Here is a 19,619-nt window from a genome sequence, read left to right on the forward strand (position 1 = left end):
ATGGGGAAAAGGAAACACTTATCCACTGTTAGAGAGACTGCAAACTGGTCTGGCCACTCTGGAACTCAGGGAGAAGTCTCATCACGATAAAAATAAATCTATCATATCAGCCAGCTATACGGTTCCCTGGCGTCTGCCCAAAGGACCTGCCATTCTACACCACAGACGCTCGTTCAACCATGTCCGCCGCTGCTCCATTCACAACGGCTAGGAAACGGAATCAACCTAAACGTCCTTCAACTCATGAATGGACGATGACGGCGTGCTGCATTCACGCCACGGGACTCTAGTCAGCTGGGAAGAAAAACGAGATCAGGAGATTGGCAGGAAAATGGGAGGAACTAAATAAGATCACATTGAGGGAGGTAACCTAGACCCAGGAAGACGGATGCCGCGTATTCCCTCTCATCTGCACTTCCTAGATTCAGTTCTTCAGATGTGAGTCTACGACCTGGAGTAACCACAGAAACCAAAAGACCAAAGCAGACATGACGGGGGAGCTGGGGGACGAGGGCATAAGCAACTCTAAAGAGGTGAAGAGGGGGCTGGAGAGATGGCTCAGAGGTTAAGAGCACTGACTGCTCTTCCAGAGGTCCTGAGTTCAATTCCCAGCAACCACATGGTGGCTCACAACCATCCGTAATGGGATCTGTGTGTCTGAAGACAGCTACAGTGTATTCACATAAAATAAATAAATAAATCTTTAAAGAGGTGAAAAGGAACATACAGGTGGTGTGAAGGGAGAATGAGAAGCTGGGAGGACGTTAATTGGGGAGCATATAGGGGGAAGAAGGACAAATAACATTCAAGATGTTTGAAGAAGGCATAGAGAACATTTGATATTTGCATAAAATTACATGGTGTTTGTGAGTACACACACACACACACACACACACACACACAGGGGGTGGGGAGGAGACAGAGACGGGGTGTTTAATTACTTGTGGAAGTAATGCTCCCACCAAGAGCAGTAGATCATGTCATCGAAACCCTCGTACCAGACATGAGACACCTCCGTTTGAATTGTTGGTGAAGGGAGTCCCCAAACAATAAAGACTATTGCTGTTGCCTACGGTTGCTGCCCAGATGTCGGCACTAAGACCATACTACTGAAGACGCCAGGCGCTTCAGACACAGGACGGTAAAGCCGTATCTCCCGAAAGCCTCCTCCCTGAGGACTAGTTCTCACAGTACCGGGAAGTACTACGCAGGCTGCCAAAACAGGGAAGCATCGGTAGACCTAACCAGCCGTGATGTCTATGACCACAGCAATAACCAGCACGGTATTTAGATACCCTAAAGGTGCCAGGGTGTCGCTTCTGCTCTGGACAGTGACTGACAGCTGTCGAATTGGACTTAAGGCCATTTACACAGGAGGAAATTGAACCCGGTACTATAAAACTAGCCAAATAGCCCTAGCCCGTGGACTCAAGAAGATACCTACTATTGCCAAAACTTACCAAAACTAGAATAAACGCTAACCATGTTCGACGCCTGCTGCAAGACCATGTCTTCTAGATGGGATAAGGGAGAGATACCTTTGATACCGAGGCAATATGGCTGCTTAAACGAGACCGGAACAAACCCAACACCAGTTGCCATCCCAACACAGATGGGGGAAATCTCTTAGGCCTGACTCCTAGATAAAGAGCTACAATTAATGACCACGGAGGGAGGAAGAATTAGTCTCCCCCTGGGTGAGCCCCTTCATTGGCTATCCAATATTAAGTGGTCAACTCTAAAAATGTGTACACACATCTATGTAAATAGAATCAATCACTTATTGACTGACGTGGCCTAGACCCAGAAAGACGGATGCCGCATATTCCCTCTCATCTGCGGTTCCGAGCTCCAACTTTTCAGATGTGAGTACACAACCTGGAGTAGCCACAGAAACTAAAAAAAAGTGTGTGTGTGTGTGTGTGTGTGTGTGTTTGTTTATGTAACAACAATAAAGAAAAAGAAACTGAATTGCAGAAGAAGGGGGACCATGGGAGGAGATGGGGAAATGATGCAACAATTTAATTAAAGTAAAATTATAAAAGAAGAAAACTGTAGATAATGTTGGTTGTGAGAAAGGGATAGAACCGGAGATAATCAAACAGACTGAACTAGTCTCAGCAAGACGGATAGAGTCTATAGCTCTCATTTGTGGTCCCTAGGCTTTACCCTGATACATATATGACAGGGGATTGGAATAAAACTTAGGAACAAAGGGGGACTGAGTGGGAGGGAGGTGGGGGAGGGGCGGTGGGGAGGGGAACTGTCTAAAGTGCAATCCATTCTTGTTTGGAAGTGTCCTGATGTAACAGTTTCACATGCACTGAATAAACAGAAAGAAACGTAATTTAAAGGGAGGAGGATGAGATGGCTCAGGGCTCAGAGGGACAGGCACTTGCCACCAAACCAGACGACCCCAAGTCCGAGTTAAATCCCCAGGACCCACATGGCGTGATGGAAGGAGAGAACTGGCCACTACATACTCACTGTGGTAGCCATGGGTGTGACGCCCAGACATGCAAACACACAAAATGCATTTTTTTTTTAAACATCACATTGTTCCAAGAGGTACAAACCTCCCACGGGCTTTGGGCTGCTTAACTCCATACATAGATAAGTTTAATTTAACCTTGCTCAGTCAATTAACAAGTACGCGTGAGAGCGTATTTAAATATTCTCCCTCCAGGAATAAAGCCAGGTGAGCAGCTATATAAAACACAAATTTGGGATTTTATTGTTCGTGTTCGTGTGTGTGTGAGTGTGTGAGTGTGGGTGCCACGTTGAGAGTGTAGAGTTCACAGGGCAACTTTTGGAAGATAGTTCTCTCTTTCCACCTTTATGTGGTTCTGGGAATCTGACTGAGATGGTAGGATTTTATGAATATGGGGAATTTAGTCATTAGGTGACTGACCATGTGACTTTGTGACACGGGGATCTGGTCAGGGAGACTGGGTGACCTATCTAATATTATGCAGGCAAAAAGTGGCACAGCTGGTGTCAACAAGCCACGTCCCCTGAGAGTGTCGGCATCACGCTGCCCTGCGGGATTATAATCACACTAGAATGGACCTTGCACCCCTTTCCAAGGACTCTGGGTTGCGTAGAGAGCTGGGCGTGGAAACTCACACTTGTCCTCCCAGGACTGAGGCTGAAGCAGGACAGTTACTCTGAGAGCAGTTCAGCCAGAACTACACAGCGAGCTGGGCCAGGCTGGGCCACAAGCTGGGCCCTGTCTCACAATGAACACTATATTAAAAAAAGGAGATAAATCAACAACTGTATCATGGAAGCTGGGACTCTGAGGCTTCGTGCGGTGGTGGTGGCTTTTCCAACCATGTTGAAACTCAAGCGATGGTGCCTTAGCCTCATTTCAATATGATTACACGATACAGGTCTTATCCGCTACGAGACTTTCCGCTCTTACGCACTAAGGACTTTCACAGCACTTTGACTCCCAACAGGAACGCTACAACCCCAGGAAAATGATGCCACAGATTCAAAGTCAAGCTAGAAAAATATTGGGGTATGCTCGTTTTATTTTTGGTTGGTTTGTTTGTTTTGGGGTGTTTTTTGGGCTTTGTTTCTTGTTGCTATTGTTTGGTTTGTCTGGCTTGGTTTCTAGACTTTAAAAGACAGAATCTGATGTAGCCTAGGCTGTCCTTAAACTCACTATGTAGCTGAGGTTGGATTTGAACTCCTGATCTTCTTACCTCCACCTCCCAGGTGCTGGGATTACAGGCGTGCACTGCAATGCTGGCCTTGGTGGCACGGTTTCATTATACGTCAGGGTGTTCTAGGTCCCTGGTCACCATGGATTGTGATACAATCCATATTGTCTACTACAACATAGGCAGCGTTCTGGAAATAGTAATGGATACTGACTGACTGCCATCTTGACAGAATCTAAAATCACCTAGGAGACAGGGTTTGGGAGGGTGCATGCCTGTGAGGAGTGATTAGATTAAGGTCATCTGAAGTGGAAGGTGCGCTCTGACTGAGCGGCAGCACTCCGTGAGCTGAGGCTGCGCAAGAAAGCTGCATAAAAGAATTGGCCATTTTCTGTTTCCTGACCGTGGCTGGGACGTCCCCACCATGCTGGGTTGTACCACGGGAGAGACTAGCTCTCTTACGTTTGCTTGTCTGATATTTGGTCACTGCAACAAGATAAGTAGTTAACACCCACTGGGAGATTGACATGGTGTTTGGATAAGTCCGTGGGTGTGAGCAGAAGAAACGTAATATGCGAGTTCAAATATCGACTCCACCAGCCATTACCCACGTGACCTCGGCCAAGCGGCTGGGTCTCGGTTTCCTTGTTTGCAAAACAATTTTAATAGCAGCACCCTTAGAGTCGCTGGAGAGAATTAAGTGATGTCATCTGTTATCTTGGCCCATCGTAACTGTTCAAAACTATTAACTGTGACGAGATGATGTTGTTCGCTGCCACTCACTAGAACTCCTCCTGCCCCATCCTAAGTTACTGGGAAATCCAAGATTTCAGTTAACTCACTCTCTCTCTCTCTCTCTCTCTCTCTCTCTCTCTCTCTCTCTCTCTCTCTCCTCTCTCTCTCTCTCTCTCTCTCCATCCCTTCCCCCCCTCTTGATAAATATATCTAGTACATAAATAGTAAGTCATCCAAATCCCATTAACTCTAGGTAATTTTATTTAATAATCATATTTCGAGTTGGACAAATAAATAAAAGCCAATGCCATTTTTACTAAATCCTGTTTTCTTAATGGTTATTTGGAATACAGCACTCACATGCAGGCCCCAAGACTATTGAATAACAGATAAAATAAATAATAACCATAATGCAGACCACATTCTGATTCCCACTCTTGTGGATGAAACGAGTCCATGTAAGAATTCTAAGTGCCAAGAAGTAACATGCTTATTAACTGTGGGCTGCTCAGCTATACACACAGAGCCTAGAGATCACATGGGGTTTCGTATTCTCAGTTAAGCTAACGGTTCCTTGGAGCCCAGTTCTCAAAAACCACTTAGGAATTTCAAGATCTGCCCTAAAAAAATATATCGTATTTCCATGACTTTGCCCGAACACAGATTGAGAAAGCTCACTGAATGGGAACCACCCTGGGGGGACAGGAAATGGTCACTGTTTTCAGAGAAAGGCAAGATGCTCTGTGCACAGGAAATCAAGCTGGTCTTAGGAGATGGATCCCAACCTCCTCCACACCTGTGTGGCTGTGAGGATGGCTCCACGGTTTACCACCCTCCCCACCTTGGGAGCGTGGCGGGGAAATAAGAATCAGGACACGTGTAATCTGCGGTAAAAGGTGTTCTGTTCAAAACGCCACATAAACGCATCGGATAAATGCATCTCTTTTTCACATTTCATTTCCTTTTTAAAGCATTCAGGGATTTACAGGGATTCTGGATTCCGGACAGTCGACTCGTGAGCCTCTGGGGGAGGCCTGACGAGGCTCCCAGCGACACGGGGAGCAACCGCAGTGAGACCTTTGCTACCAAAATCTGCAGGTGAACCAAGAGATCACACCACTGGTTGCACTAGCTTTATTTTAATTCTCGTGAGTAAAAGATTATCATGAAGCAAGGCCCAGACCAAAAGGGGCCCTAGATGTGGTCCCAAGAGTATCACCTACCTCTGAATAGAGATTGATATGGCCAACTGACAGACCTAAGGCTGCTCATCAATTCCAAAGTCAGTGAATTGGACGTGTGTGTGTGTGTGTGTGTGTGTGTGTGTGTGTGTGTGTGTGTGGTGTGTGACGGCTACAGTGTAAAACAATAACAATCATGGTAAGGTCTTAGTTAACAGTTTTTATTCAAAACTCCATCCCCAATGCCCTGCTTCCATTTCCAAACCTGGGAGGTTGGGGGAAGGCAGTGGAGAGTTGCTCTGTAGTGTTCCTGATTCACTGCTGGAGGCTTTGCTGAGCCTAATTCCCTCTGAATGAAATCTCCAAGGATTGAGCCTGGGCTAGAGTTTCCAGCATGAGGACAGCAGCAAGGTGATAATGCAATCAACCTGAGTAATATTTCAAATGTCTTGCCAATATATACATGTATGTGTATGTGTACATGTATGTGTGTATATGTATGTATGTATATACATTATATATATATATATATATATAGCCAGTTTAGACTGTGTTCATGGTGTGAGTTCAAAAATTAGCCTCAGAGGTTTGTGAATTTATTCAAATTAAAAGGATAAAGACATATCTGTCTAGAAAGAACTGGCTGGTGCTTTTTTAACATTTTCCAATACTGTTATAACAGCCTCCTGAACAGCTACACAGCAGCCTTTCTCTCTTCACTTCCTAGACTCTACAGCAAAAGTCCGTGATTATTATTTAAGGATCACGGTGATTCCCTTCACGGCATGGGGGAATAAAGAAAAGCAAAAGCAGGGCTATTATCCTGTGTTTATAACAAGTCTGTTGCCATGGTAACGCCTGTGACATCACAAATGCTACACCCAGGGCCAGGAGCTGTCTCTGAGGGGGAGGGGCAGCCTAGCTGTGGAGAACCAACACAAGCATGTGAGGCCAAAGCAGGGTCGATGCCGGTGCCGCAGTAATCATGGGAACACAGGGAGCTCCCTTCTCCAGAGCAAAGGGGGTGGGGCAGGACCAGAAAAGCAGCTCCCCGGGCCCAGAAGTGAGCTCACCCATTCTTCTTGTACGCAGCTGTGCAAAGGGAGTGGGAATCCAGGCGAATGTGGTACCTCTGTGTTCCCAGTCAGGAGCATTCCACTGGGCTCCCTGGCTGCCAAGACTGAATGGGATCCAGAGTCTGCCCTAGCTCATGAAACTGCTGGGAACCAGTGCCGGTCAGACAGAGCCTCTAAGACTAAAGCGCCTAAGATTAAAAGCGCCTCGGATTGCAGCCCCTGAGAGCCTAGCTAGGGCATTACCACCAAAAGCCTCAGACTCAGAGACCCCCGATCCTCAGATAGGGAAGGGGATAATCAAGTCTTTCCAAAGGCAGGGATTTTCAGAATGCACTTTGAGGGAAAAGCTTTATCTCCTGGCACTGGGGAACCTGGAGTAACGGCAAGTTACTAAGCATTCCTATTCTGATACAGCTTGGACTAACGGCCATTTTATATTAAAAAGGATGTAAAATTAGAGTCAGAAGAGCCCTAAGTACCTAGAGGACACATGATCCGAGGAGGCTATTCAACCTGCTTGAATTTCACGTATTTAATGACACCCAACATGCTATTTCTCAGAGTTACCATAAACTGAATTAAATAAGAGAACATGATTGAAGACCAATGAGCTGGTTCAGCAGGTGAAGCGTTTGCTACAAAAGGACGGTGACCTTAGCTTGAGCCCAGGAATCCACACAGGTGGAGGAGAAACCAGCTTCACAGAGATGTCCTCCTGTCCGTTATCACATCACTCTCTCTCTCTCTCTCTCTCTCTCTCTCTCACACACTCTCTCTCACTCACACACACACACACACACACACACACATACACACACCACACACACGACACATATACATACCACACACACCACACACATACACACCACACACACACCATACACACACATCCACAGCACACATACCACACCATATGCACACCACACACACAACATACATATACACACCATACACACACCACACATATACACACCATACATACACCATACATATACACACACCACACACACACCACACATATACATACCAAACATATACATACCACACACACAACATACATATACACACCACATACACCATACACACACATACACACCACACACATCATACATATGCACACCACACACATACCATACACACACACCACGCATATACACACCACACACACATACACACCACACACATCACATATATACACACCATACACAAACACACTACACATATACACACCACACATATACACCCCCCAACACACATACCACGAACACATATACGCTCCACACACATAAACATACTGTGTACACATACATATACACACCACACATACACACATATACACACATACACATATCACACCCCACATGCACCCCACACATATACACCACACACACACATATATACACTATACACACTACACACACACACGCATACCTCACCTCACACACACACTGACAATGAACACGATGGCGTACCCCTTTCATCCCAGCACTTGTAAGTAGATTCAGCTGGATCCCTGCAGTTCCAGAGGCCAACCAGAGCTACACAGTGAGAGACAGTCTCATAACAAAACAAAACCACAGGTTGGGGATTTAGCTCAGTGGTAGAGAGCTTGCCTAGCAAGCCCAAGGCCCTGGGTTCGGTCCTCAGCTCCGGAAAACAAAACAAAACCACAATAGCAAATAGTAATACATATGTTTTAAGAAAAGGATGCAAATGAATTTCACAAACTAGAAAGGATTCGATGTAGATAATTTAATGATGATGCCAAGGTACTAATTCTGACATGGCCAGCTTTGACACAGCACACACACACACCACACACACCACACACACCACACACACCACACACACCACACACACCACACACACCACACACACCACACACATCACACACACCACACAATGCGCAGCAATCTGCATGCTCATGAAGATGCGCACTTCAAAGTATACAAATACTTCTTGGTACATCCAAAGAGGTGACCGTCTGCCTAGTGCAATCAACTCTAAATTACCTAGAGCTGACTAGGAGGGGGGTAGTAGTTTCCGGCCATTGTGTTCTTATTAGCTCTCTTCAAGAATTTACATTAAAAACTTTTTAAGTGTATATTAAAAGCAACCCAATCTTTAAACCCAGGCAGAGGTGGGGAAGAGCTCTATGAATTTGAGTGCAGTCTGGTCTATGTTCTGTGTAGTAACTTCCAGGGCTACATTAAAAGCCTATCTCAAATAATAATGATGACAATATTTAAAAAAAAAAAACCCACAACTTTTATGGAGTTGAGCGTATGGCTCAGAAGTTAAGAGCACTGACCGCTCTTACAGAAGACCTGGGTTCAGCTCTCAGCACCACATCAAAGGCTACACAGTTGCCTGTACCTCTAGCTCCAGGAGGTCTGACACGATCTTCCGGACTCCCTGGCTGCATACACATTCCTCTACACAGGCACACGCATCGTTAAAAACTAAAAATAAATTTTAATATTCCCATCTTAGGGAAAGTGCTGAGGACATGGTTCAGTAGATCAGGTGCCTGGCGTACAAGGGTGAGGCCCTGGGTCTAGATCCTCAGCATAAAAGCTAGGCGCACTGCCACGCATCTGTAACCTCAGAGCTGGGCATGGGAAGTGAAGACAAGATGGCTGGAACCACAGAGCTCGCCGGCCCAGCCAGTCTAGCCAGTCAGCGATTACCAGGCTCGGTGAGAGACCACTGTCCCAAAAAGAAAAAGAAAAGAAAAAGGAGGTAGAGAATTGAAGACGACACCAAATAGAAACTTCTGGCCTTCCTCTGCACATGGACATACACACACAGGTGCACACACACACACACATACACAAACACATGCACAAGCGCACACGCACATACACATACATACACTCATATGCATACACATACAGAAGCAAGTATCCACACAAGTTCAAGTGTGCAAACACATACATGCACCACACACACGTGTACACACACACACACACATGGGTGCACATACACATACAGAAACATGAGCACGCACACATAAATACACATACATATATTCATATGCATACACACACATGCACCACATTGCACATACACACACACACACACACACACACACACACACACACTCACCAAAATTTAAAGAAATAAAACCTATTCAACAAATCCTAGAATAGAGCACTTTGTAAGCACAGGAACGCATTGCTCTCGCAGCCTTGTCACCGCCCCCATTACTGTACAGGACACCAGCCACATCCACAACCTGACTCTGAAGCCCTGCTCACCCGGCTGCTGCCCTAACAATTGACCGACCCAGCTTATCCCACCTAGCCCGGGATACAGCAAACCGTGGTCCCTGGACAACACCCTGCCCAGCACCTATTTTAATTACCATTGTTTGGTAAGTAGGGTTTTATCGGAACACAGCCACACTCAGGGAAGCATGCACTAAGGATGTGTTCCTGCTACATCGGCAACATGCTAGGTAGCTGTGAGAGACACTATGGCTCAGGAAGTCCACGGTTCCTCCATCTCTTCACCGGGAAGGTTTACTAACTCCGCCCTAGTTACAGAAATCACGGTCTGTCTCTGCTTGGGGAGACCTAGAAGGCAGAGAACGTTCTTGGATCCCGTCACATAGAGACAGACAGGGCCAAGGGTTAGAGCACACACAGAAAAATAAAGACGTCCTTCCCTACGCTCTGTTTTCCACAGATGAGTGCCTTGGAGTTCCACAGCAGACAGCATAAAACCGCTGGTGTTTGGTTACTCTGGCTTCTCATTCCTCAGTGTTCCTCCGGCTGAGACTTCCAAGGCTCAGTTTTTGGCCTCTATCCTTTTGCATATTTATTTCCTGATCTGGTGTGGAATTAGAGTTAAATGGAAGCTGTGTGCTTGAATTCCACGTGGCCGGCTCCACAGGAAACTCCAAGGCAGGTTCTCTGGCCTCCCTAGTGGTAGCCTCAGCTATGCTAATTCCTCAAGCTGTTTTCTCTGCTCGAATAAATCTTAGCGATGTATTTGCATTTGGGTGCACACCTTTCTATGCACGCATTATGTGCACGAAGACTCTAGTTCAAAATTAGGAAAAGGGGGTGCAAGGAGTTGGGGAGAAAGGATACAGTGTATGCTAACTTTCATGCCATAGCTGTCCAGGTGCTAAGCGTACATTTTCTCACCTATGCAACTATCCCATGAGGTAGGACTATAAGCCTATTCTATAAACAAGGAAACTGGGAGCCCTCAAGGGTCCGGGTTAGTTGACTCTCTTAATCGTCTTGTGGAGTCCCTATCTGCTCCAGGTTCCTCGATTCTTGGGGTCTCCCAGAAACTGAACCACCAACCAAAGAACACACACAGACTGGACTTGGGGTCCTCCCACTCCCACTCCCCACCCCCGCCACAAACATACATATCAGAAGTGCAGCTTGGTCATCACACGGACTCCCCAACAACTGGAGTGGGGTATCACCCTGACTCTGTTGCCTGCCTGTGAATCTTGGGCTGCCTTGTCTGGCCTCAGTGGGAGAGGATGTGCCAAGTCTGGCATTGACTTGAGGTGCCAGGGTGGGTTAGTACCCAAGGGGGACCTCCCACTTCTCAGAGGAGAAGGGGAGGGGCAAAGGGAGGGAAGGTGTGAGGAGGGACCGGGAGGAGGGGGCTGTGATTGGGTTGTAAAGTCAACAAACAAATAAATTAATGGGAAAAAATAACTGAGGAACCTGAATGGAAAAGAGCTGGCAGAACCCGCCCCCTTTCACAGAGCCCGTGGGTGAAAAGGCTAGAGTTAAGTTGGGGCTTCTCAACCTGAAGTGTGTGTGCTCCTGCTACTTCCTCAAACTCAATACACTCAGGCAGGAGCCCCCGGCTAAGTCGCAGAACATGGGTCCAGTTGGGAACTCTACAATTACAAAATTACCTTTTCTCACCAACTGATTCATGCAAAATGTGTCTTTGGCCCTCGGGAGATAAACCGCTGTCCCCTCTGTTTCATCAATCAATCAGTCAAAGGGAAAATCAGATCACTAATAAGGGAAATGTTATATGATACACCAGTTATGTTAGTGAATTGGTACTAACAATGATTTTAATGAAAAATGAGCTTCATTTTAATAATATATCTAATGTCCTCCGTATGACAGGCCAGTTTTATTGGTTGAACCATAGTAGGCCAATGAGAGAATGTGGCCAAAACCATGAGGGAAAGCGTAGGACAACGGATAAAATACCAGCGTACCACAAACCAAGGCATTCATAGCTGAGAATGCTCTCACGGTTACAGAGGCACAAACGTCTACCCTCCCAAATATAAACACAGCACTAGTGTTGCGTGTTACACTAAATACTGCTGTCAGATCTCAGTACCTGTCAGTGTTCAGTTCCGTACACATAAAAATAATAATAAAAACAGGGCGTTCTAGCATAATCCTCGCATTTCGCAGCAAGTCGGACAGAGTCTTAACGACAGGCTCTCTCTGCATGAACTACATCTGTGAGCTACAATGGACGCCAACATGCTCCGTTCTCTGCCACTAGGGTGTAATGCATGGTCATCTAATTCTCTGGAAATGTAAAGCAACAGGTTGGTTACATTTTCGTGCAGATGAAAGTCAGCTTTCTATCCTCTTAGGTGCTCGGAGACAGATTTCCAGGAGTTAAGAAGAATTCTGTGGAGAGGATGCATAATACGGCTTGTTTCTTGAATGGATTTAGGGCAGGCCCACGACTGCCACTTCTTTTGCAAAAGTATCCCTTTCCTCAGAAGACCCCCAAAAGACCTGGACCCTCCTAATGAACCACCCTGTTTGACCATGTGTGCTTTTTTTTGGTTAACCATTCTTTGTATTTATTTTATTCTTAAGACAAAAAAAAAAAAATACAAGGCAGGTGACTTCAGAAAAGGAAACTGTCTTTTTCTGAGTCTGGTGGTGGAAAAGGTTTGAAGTCAGTGGAAAGCTACAGCCCAAGCAGAAGTAGATGAGGGAATTTTTTTCGGATAACGGCAACAATACTCTGATATGTGTAGTGCTCTAACGCTCATCTGTAACATCCCTCGAGCATCTTTACTTAAGTTGAGTCTGTGCTATTTTATCTTAAGACAGCGACAACTGATACAGGTCATTAGGGAGGGGAATCGGGGCGTGCTTACCTGCTGGCGGCTTTATGAAAGGTGGTGGGATTAAAGGGACAATAATAGGCACATTGCCATGGTCCTTTGACCCTGCAGGCGAGTCACTGAGTCCGTTCCCAGTGGCAAGGCCTGAGTAGCCTGTGCTTATATTGTAAGATGAAATAACACTGTCCTCCGGTAATTTTGGTTTTGGCAAAGAGTTTTCTGTAAGAGAAAAAAAAATCACCCAATATAACCAAGAACGTATTCATTGCACTTAAACCTTCCCTTATTTCTTCAAGTACGTTGGTTACATAACAGAACAAAATTTTCCTTTCAAGCCACTCAGCCATTTCCCAGAAATCCACAGTCCTTCCCGAGCTTTAGAGTTTGGCTACCGACAATTTCCAAGGTTTTTTTTCTTTATAATATGCCCCTCTACCATAGCTAATATCCCAGGTGAATCGTGGCGATGCATTTTAGCACTGCAAAATCCCATAGAAAATTGAGGGGCAATTAACGTTTTCCGTGTAGGAAGTGATGCAAAGCGAGAGTCACATTCTGACTGTGGGAGAAAACCCAAAATGCTATACTAGCACATCGGATAACGATGTCCGCTGTGTTCTAAATCCAAGCCGCGGTATAATCAAATAAACTGATGATTAAAAAAGCTATTATCGCACCGGGTGTTGGTAAAGTTACTATTAATAACACCAATTAGTAATTGGTAACAATATTAACATTGTTAAAAAGTCAACAAAAGTGGAAATCAAGTTTACAACGTAGTTCACCTATGCCCTTGTAGCCTACATGCGCGTGCGCGCGCGCATGCTCACAGGATCTCAACCGCGCGCGTGCGTGCCCGCACACAGAGCCTCAACCGCGGGACACTTTCCGCGTTCCCCAGAGGGAAGCGGATCACCCAGGCGAAGTGTTGCTGAGGCTAATTAGTTCATACACTATAAGCTGAGGACTTGAATTTTTCATTTACAGTGAAATTGATGATACTATCTTCATAGTGTGCTGTGTACAATTTCATAGCAATCTTAACATAAGATTTGTCATGTACATCCAATTCCGCATGCCTGCAGGACGGCTCATTTACATTTCGTTGCCTGGCACCTAAGAGGAAAAGGCTCTCTCTCAAAGATTGGGAATTAAATGTTTGAACAGGTACGGTGCTGATAGATTTGGATATACACAAACACGGAGCCAGCAGGCAGTGATAAGGCACGGCTAACTGTACGGACATTTTACTAAAATTCCTTCGCATGGCCCTCGTCTGGCATCTTACGAGCAGACTCCCATTCCAAATTTAGGTTTACTAATTCTGGAGTCATACGGGTTCCCCGCTCAGGTACTAGGCCCTGCGGTCCACTCAGAGTCAGCATGGCTCTGCCAGGCCCTTCCTCTACAATCTCACTCTCTAGCTGGACTTGGATCCGATCACCTACGATTTATTGTGTTCTTCTTCCCCTCTGCGAGAACACGGGGCAGAGAAAAGCGGAGAACTTGACACACGAAAGGAAAATACCACTTCCTTTTTGAACCCATCCAAACATAAGGAAGGAGGGTTCCCCAGAAAACCACGAGTCCCTCCTGCTATCTGAAAATACAGACTCAACATTGCATTTCACAGGAGGCCCAACCTTGAGAGGGTGTCAAACCCGCAGAGAGCTCAAAGTCAGCAGACCCTGTTTCCCTGAGCTTGGAGCAGCACCGCAGACTTAAGGTCCTCGGCCCTGGCCTGTTTTTCCCATTGCTGGAAGGAGACAGAGCGGTGTCTATTTTTGTTTTCTGTTGAGCTCTGGTGTTCTCTGGAACTCTGCTTCCAGGAAAGCGCACTGGGGATACATATAAAGAAGCCCTTCTGAAACCCTCCCACTCCCAGCTCCCTTTCGCCCAAGCAATCTCCACACAACACTAGGGGTGTAGGTATATAGAGTACGTGTACGAATCAGACATTTGCTGAGAGCACGTCATAAACAGATGACCTTATAATTATATATGTAAGTTTGCCCCTTATTAAGAAGGAAGGCAATTGTATACTACAGACTTGGGTTACTGGTAAAATTACACATAGGGCAGTAGATCTCAGCTGAATATCGGATAGTGTGTGGTGTAGAATATCTTCAAAATTTCTCCATGTTGATCTATATTTTGACTTTTGATAATACCGCTGTGCAGAAGACATACTGCAAAATGGCAGGAGTATGTTTAAAGCTATTTCGTAAATTATTGGAAATTCCATCCTAATCCCCAATCCAAAAATCCATTGACTGATTTTTTTCCCCAAAATGCAATTCAAACCAGCTACTCAAGTGACATTTTTAAAAAGTCAAACAGTCTAAGGCAATAGATCCAAAAATACAGTAATTTGGCACTTGCGTACTGAGGGATGATATTAGAAAATATTAAGCCTTTGCTTTCTATAACCAAGCAATGACACTTCTGTGAGGGCAGGGAAGTTTGTATGTATAGCAAGAACACTGCTGCTTATAACATACGACAGTCTCGAATGACAGCTAAACTGTTTCAGGAGGCATTTGTGGGCGCTGCACAGCCCACACAGGGCAAAGTGCTCAGGTCGCATGTTTAGATCCGAGACTGCAGTGACGTCACGTGGTCCATTGCATGCACGCACTGCCAGAAATGCCTCCCATGCTTTACACACTGATCTACAATTAATCTGGGGGCTACCGTATCTTCCCAAACCGTTTACTGTTGCCAAAGTTTGCACAACTCCCACATTAATTACTCAGTATCATATGGGGTCACCACCCACGGCATGAGGAGCTGAGGTTTAAACTGGTTGTGTGCATAACACAGAGAGACCCACAACCACTCGGTTGTGACAGGTGGAGAAGGTCCGTCCTCTTTGCTTAAGCAGAGCCATCAAACGAACACCTTTACCTTTGAGAACAGAAATGTGTTGCCGGCTTTCTCCATCAGTAGTGTAGCTTCTGAATTCAATATCTTCGCCGTCTTTTAATTCAACTTTATCATAGCCATACCAGCCGAGGAGTTCATTCATGGTGTTTTCTGCAAAGTTCTGAAAGAGAAGCATCAGCCGCTACTTAGTCCCGTGATCGATAACTATTTGAAAAGAACGTGCACGTTCAATTCTGTTAGCCGTATCCCGTTTCATGCTGGCCCCACGTCCCCCAGAGGATTGCTTGCCGTTCAATCATGTTCAAGAGTTGTGATGCCTCTAAATCACGGACTGACTCTTCTGATCGTGACAGGCCCTCAGACACTCGCGGTTTAAGGACAATAAAAAGGACTTGTCGGTTTCATCTACGGAAAGTCCTGCTTTTGTATGCTCTCCTGCAAAGTTTAAGTTCTGTGCTAGTATAAAAACATCAAATAGAAGCATGCAAAAAAAAAAAAAACTTAAGAAAGGATTGTAAAAATAAAAGAGCTTTCTGTGGTTCTAATTAATTTAAGTTAGAATTACTTTCTGACTTGGTGTTGTTATTTAATGTGCTTCTTACTGCCAGCAAAACAGAGTCTTAGAAAAAAGAATCTCTCAACTGTCAACAGTGTCATAGAAAAAATGAGTAGATTTCAGGAGTCCCTCTTGACAATCTCTCCCTTTGCTAAGGTATTTGTTAAGCTTGATAGATACTTTGTTCTATAAATTTCATTAGTGACAGATTCATTCTGTCATAAAAAGTACCAACAAACTCGAAGGTTACTACTCAGCTCAATTTCAGATAAAAACCACCGTATGGACTGTAAATTAATATGGGAACGTAAGGTGTTGTCACTGTCGGCGGAGATATAAAGGTTTGAAAGCAGTGGGTATGGTTGACAGGTTAAATACGTATGCCGAGTGACTGTGCCCGGCAATTTATCAATTCTAGATCCTGAAACAAAAATGCAGCCCCTGCTGTGCTACTGACCTTTATGTGTGAGACAGCTCTCAAGCAAGGTGCCACGAGCCTTCTGAACTAGGGATCCCTTACGTCCTTACTTCTTCATAGCTCAGAGCACCTCATAGTCTTCTTTGAGGGTGTCATTTCTCAATCCCACTGGGGTATATAATTTATACACCTAATTGAAACTCCAAGGCTGAGGCTGAGTGGGGGACTCTCAACACACATCCCCTGCTTTCTCAAATTCTGTGATTTCAGATCTCAGAAGAGCTTCATACGAGATAGGACAGGGCCCCAAAAAGGAACCTGGCATTTAAGCCACCCACATTTTTCTTTTTCTTTTTTTTTTTTTTTTTTTTTTTTTTTTTTTTTTTTGGTTCTTTTTTTCGGAGCTGGGGACCGAACCAGGCCGGCGCTTCCTAGGTAAGCGCTCTACCACTGAAACTAAATCCCCAGCCCCTACTTTTCTTTTCTTTAGTACCCACTTAAGTTCTGAGACCCAACGGGGTCAACCTGTGATGGTTTAATGCACCGGTAATTAAAAAAAAAAATTAGCCAGATTGATTTAGTGCCACCATCCAGGTGGCTAACAACCAGCCATATCAAACTTTAGTGAGGCATTTATTCTTTCTGATGGCTGCCCGTGTCCACATTAAATAGACATTCTTCCACGAATTCGAGATGATGATATGCTTGCTATGAATAATAAACGAAGGGACGTCAGGGACAGACACCATGGAGGACTGGGCTAAATGCTATTCCATTTCATCAAAGGAGATTCCTTTAATGAGATGTCACTGTCCCCTAACACCCAATCCTCTCACTAACCCAGGAGTGACAGCATCTCAGCACACAAGGATGATTCTTGCCTCGCGTCAAAATCAATTCCCATTGGCCTGCTTACTACGTGCCCCAATCTCTAAGAGAATCGTGCCAAGGAGACAGATAATCTTCTACACAGTGACTCCTGGCTACCACCTCTGGTTGTGTGCACCCTTTGGTCGTCCAGGATAGGAAAGCTCGCCCTACCGTGCTTAACAAATGCAACTCCCTCCACCGTGTCTAAGCTCTGCAGCCACACACACAAAAGGCCACAAGTGCATAATTCATGTGTCAACTTCCCAGCAGAGCACATAAATTCGTTTGTCTTAGTCCAGCTGCAAATCCATTCAGCCCTTCAGACCCAATCTGAGGGACAGATGCAGAATCAGATAAAAACTGAAAGCCTCAACTGGATTATTAACAACAAAAGCATATTATTTGGGCATTTTAACAAAAAAAATATCATTTGTTCACGTTCTCTGATGGAAGCTCATCATGGAACAGTTAGTATGAGTCTGATGTCTTCCATGATTTTAAAGTCACTATAAATGTCAGGGAAGTAATATAAAATGTTCCTTTTCTTGTCACTAAAAATGAAAATAAATGCCATGTTGTTCTGATATAGTGAGTGCAGGAATAGAACACAGCGGATGTATAGAAGACCGAGTGCTAAGGCTCGAACCATTAAAGAAAGGAAGGATACAGTGAAAAGGAGAAATTAACTCTATATAGTCATAAGAAATAGACTGTAGGGGCTAGAAAGATGGCTCGGTGGTTAAGAGCATTGGATGCTTTTCCAGAGGACCTAGGTTCAATTTCCAGCACCAACACAGTGGCTCACAACTTTCTGTAACTCATCAGATCTAGGGATCTGATGCCCTTCTATCCCTGTGGATACTGCACATATGTGAGACAAACATACATGCTATGTATGCACAAAAATAAAACCAGAACTGAGAGATGGCTCAGCAGTTAAAACTGACTGCTCTTCCAGAGGTCCTGAGTTCAATTTCCAGCAACCACATGGTGGTTCACAACCATCTATCATGGGATCTGATGCCCTCTTCTGGTGTGTCTGAGGACAGCTATAGTGTACTTATATAAATAAAATAAATAAATCTTTAAAAAAAATCAAAGAGGAAGAGACTACAACCTCTGCCACACCCACGGTTTGTTGAGAAGTCAAAGAGTAAACCATTTAATAGCCTAAGTTTCTAACAGGGTTTAATAAGCCAGATAGCAGTTATGTTGCTAAACCAAGGAAATGGAATAGACCTTTACCACTGCTGTCTAATATTCCAGATGAAGTAAACTGTGAGATGTTCATGGTCTATACACATTTCCAAGCTTTTCATGTACAGAATTCCAATAACTATTGTTTCAGCTTTAAACAAACAAAAGCACAAAACCAAAAACAAAACAGGGTCTCGCCATGTTGCTCTGGCTGGCCTGGACCTCACAATGTAGACCAGGCTAACCTCCAGTCTCAGATCTGCCTGCCTCTGTCACTGGGTGCTGGGATTAAAAGCATACCTTGGTTCACATTTCAAAATTCTTATAACATTGTGCTTTAAAAACCAATTTTCAGTTTAAAAGTCCTTTCTTATGGATGCTTCTTAGGCCCTTTCTTAGTCCTTTCTCATGTTGTTTCTTGTTTATTTGTTTGTTTAAAAGGAGGGATGGACAACGAGGACAGGAGTTAAAATTCTGAATAGCCACAAAGGCAACAATGTTCGCTATCAAGTGGGGATGGCGGCTGCTGCTGCACTAAGGGGATGGGGGTGGGGGTGAAATCTGCTTCTGCCTCAAACCTTCAAGCAGTCTTTCTCTTTACTTCCTGAAGACCTAAGGCTTAAAACCTTTAAAAAAAAGTTCCTCAAGGGCTGGAGAAATGGCTCTGTAGTTAACAGTTCCTTTTGCTCCTCCGAAGGATGCAAGTTCCAATCCCAGCATCTACATAGCAACTAGCAGCCATCTTTAAGTCCAGTCCCTGGGAATCAGATGCCTTCCTCAGGCACAGATAGGTATGCAAAACGCCCACGTGCACAAAATAAAAGTTCTACAAAAGTTTCTCCCAGCTTTAGAAGTATATTAAATAATGGAGCCTCTACTTAACATGCAAAAACCACGCAGTTTTTGAAAACAAAAACAAAAACACTCTCAAAATGATGGTG

The 19,619-nt window shown here is 44.8% G+C and overlaps 1 protein-coding gene across 2 annotated transcripts in view; it reads right to left on the bottom strand.

The window, feature by feature from the left end:
* The window catches only part of Sobp (sine oculis binding protein homolog), a 176,039-nt gene that overhangs the window by 146,095 nt on the left and 10,325 nt on the right, over positions 1-19,619 (bottom strand). For both annotated transcript variants that reach the window (XM_032888871.1, XM_032888869.1), the window contains exons 2-3: positions 15,659-15,797; positions 12,785-12,970 (exon numbers count right to left, since the gene is read on the bottom strand). In XM_032888871.1, the coding sequence (XP_032744762.1) occupies positions 12,785-12,970; positions 15,659-15,797 (325 nt within the window). The remainder of the gene's footprint in view (positions 1-12,784; positions 12,971-15,658; positions 15,798-19,619) is intronic.

Source organism: Rattus rattus, chromosome 18 (genome assembly GCF_011064425.1).
Source record: "Rattus rattus isolate New Zealand chromosome 18, Rrattus_CSIRO_v1, whole genome shotgun sequence".
In the NCBI taxonomy this organism is placed as follows: Eukaryota; Metazoa; Chordata; class Mammalia; order Rodentia; family Muridae; genus Rattus; species Rattus rattus.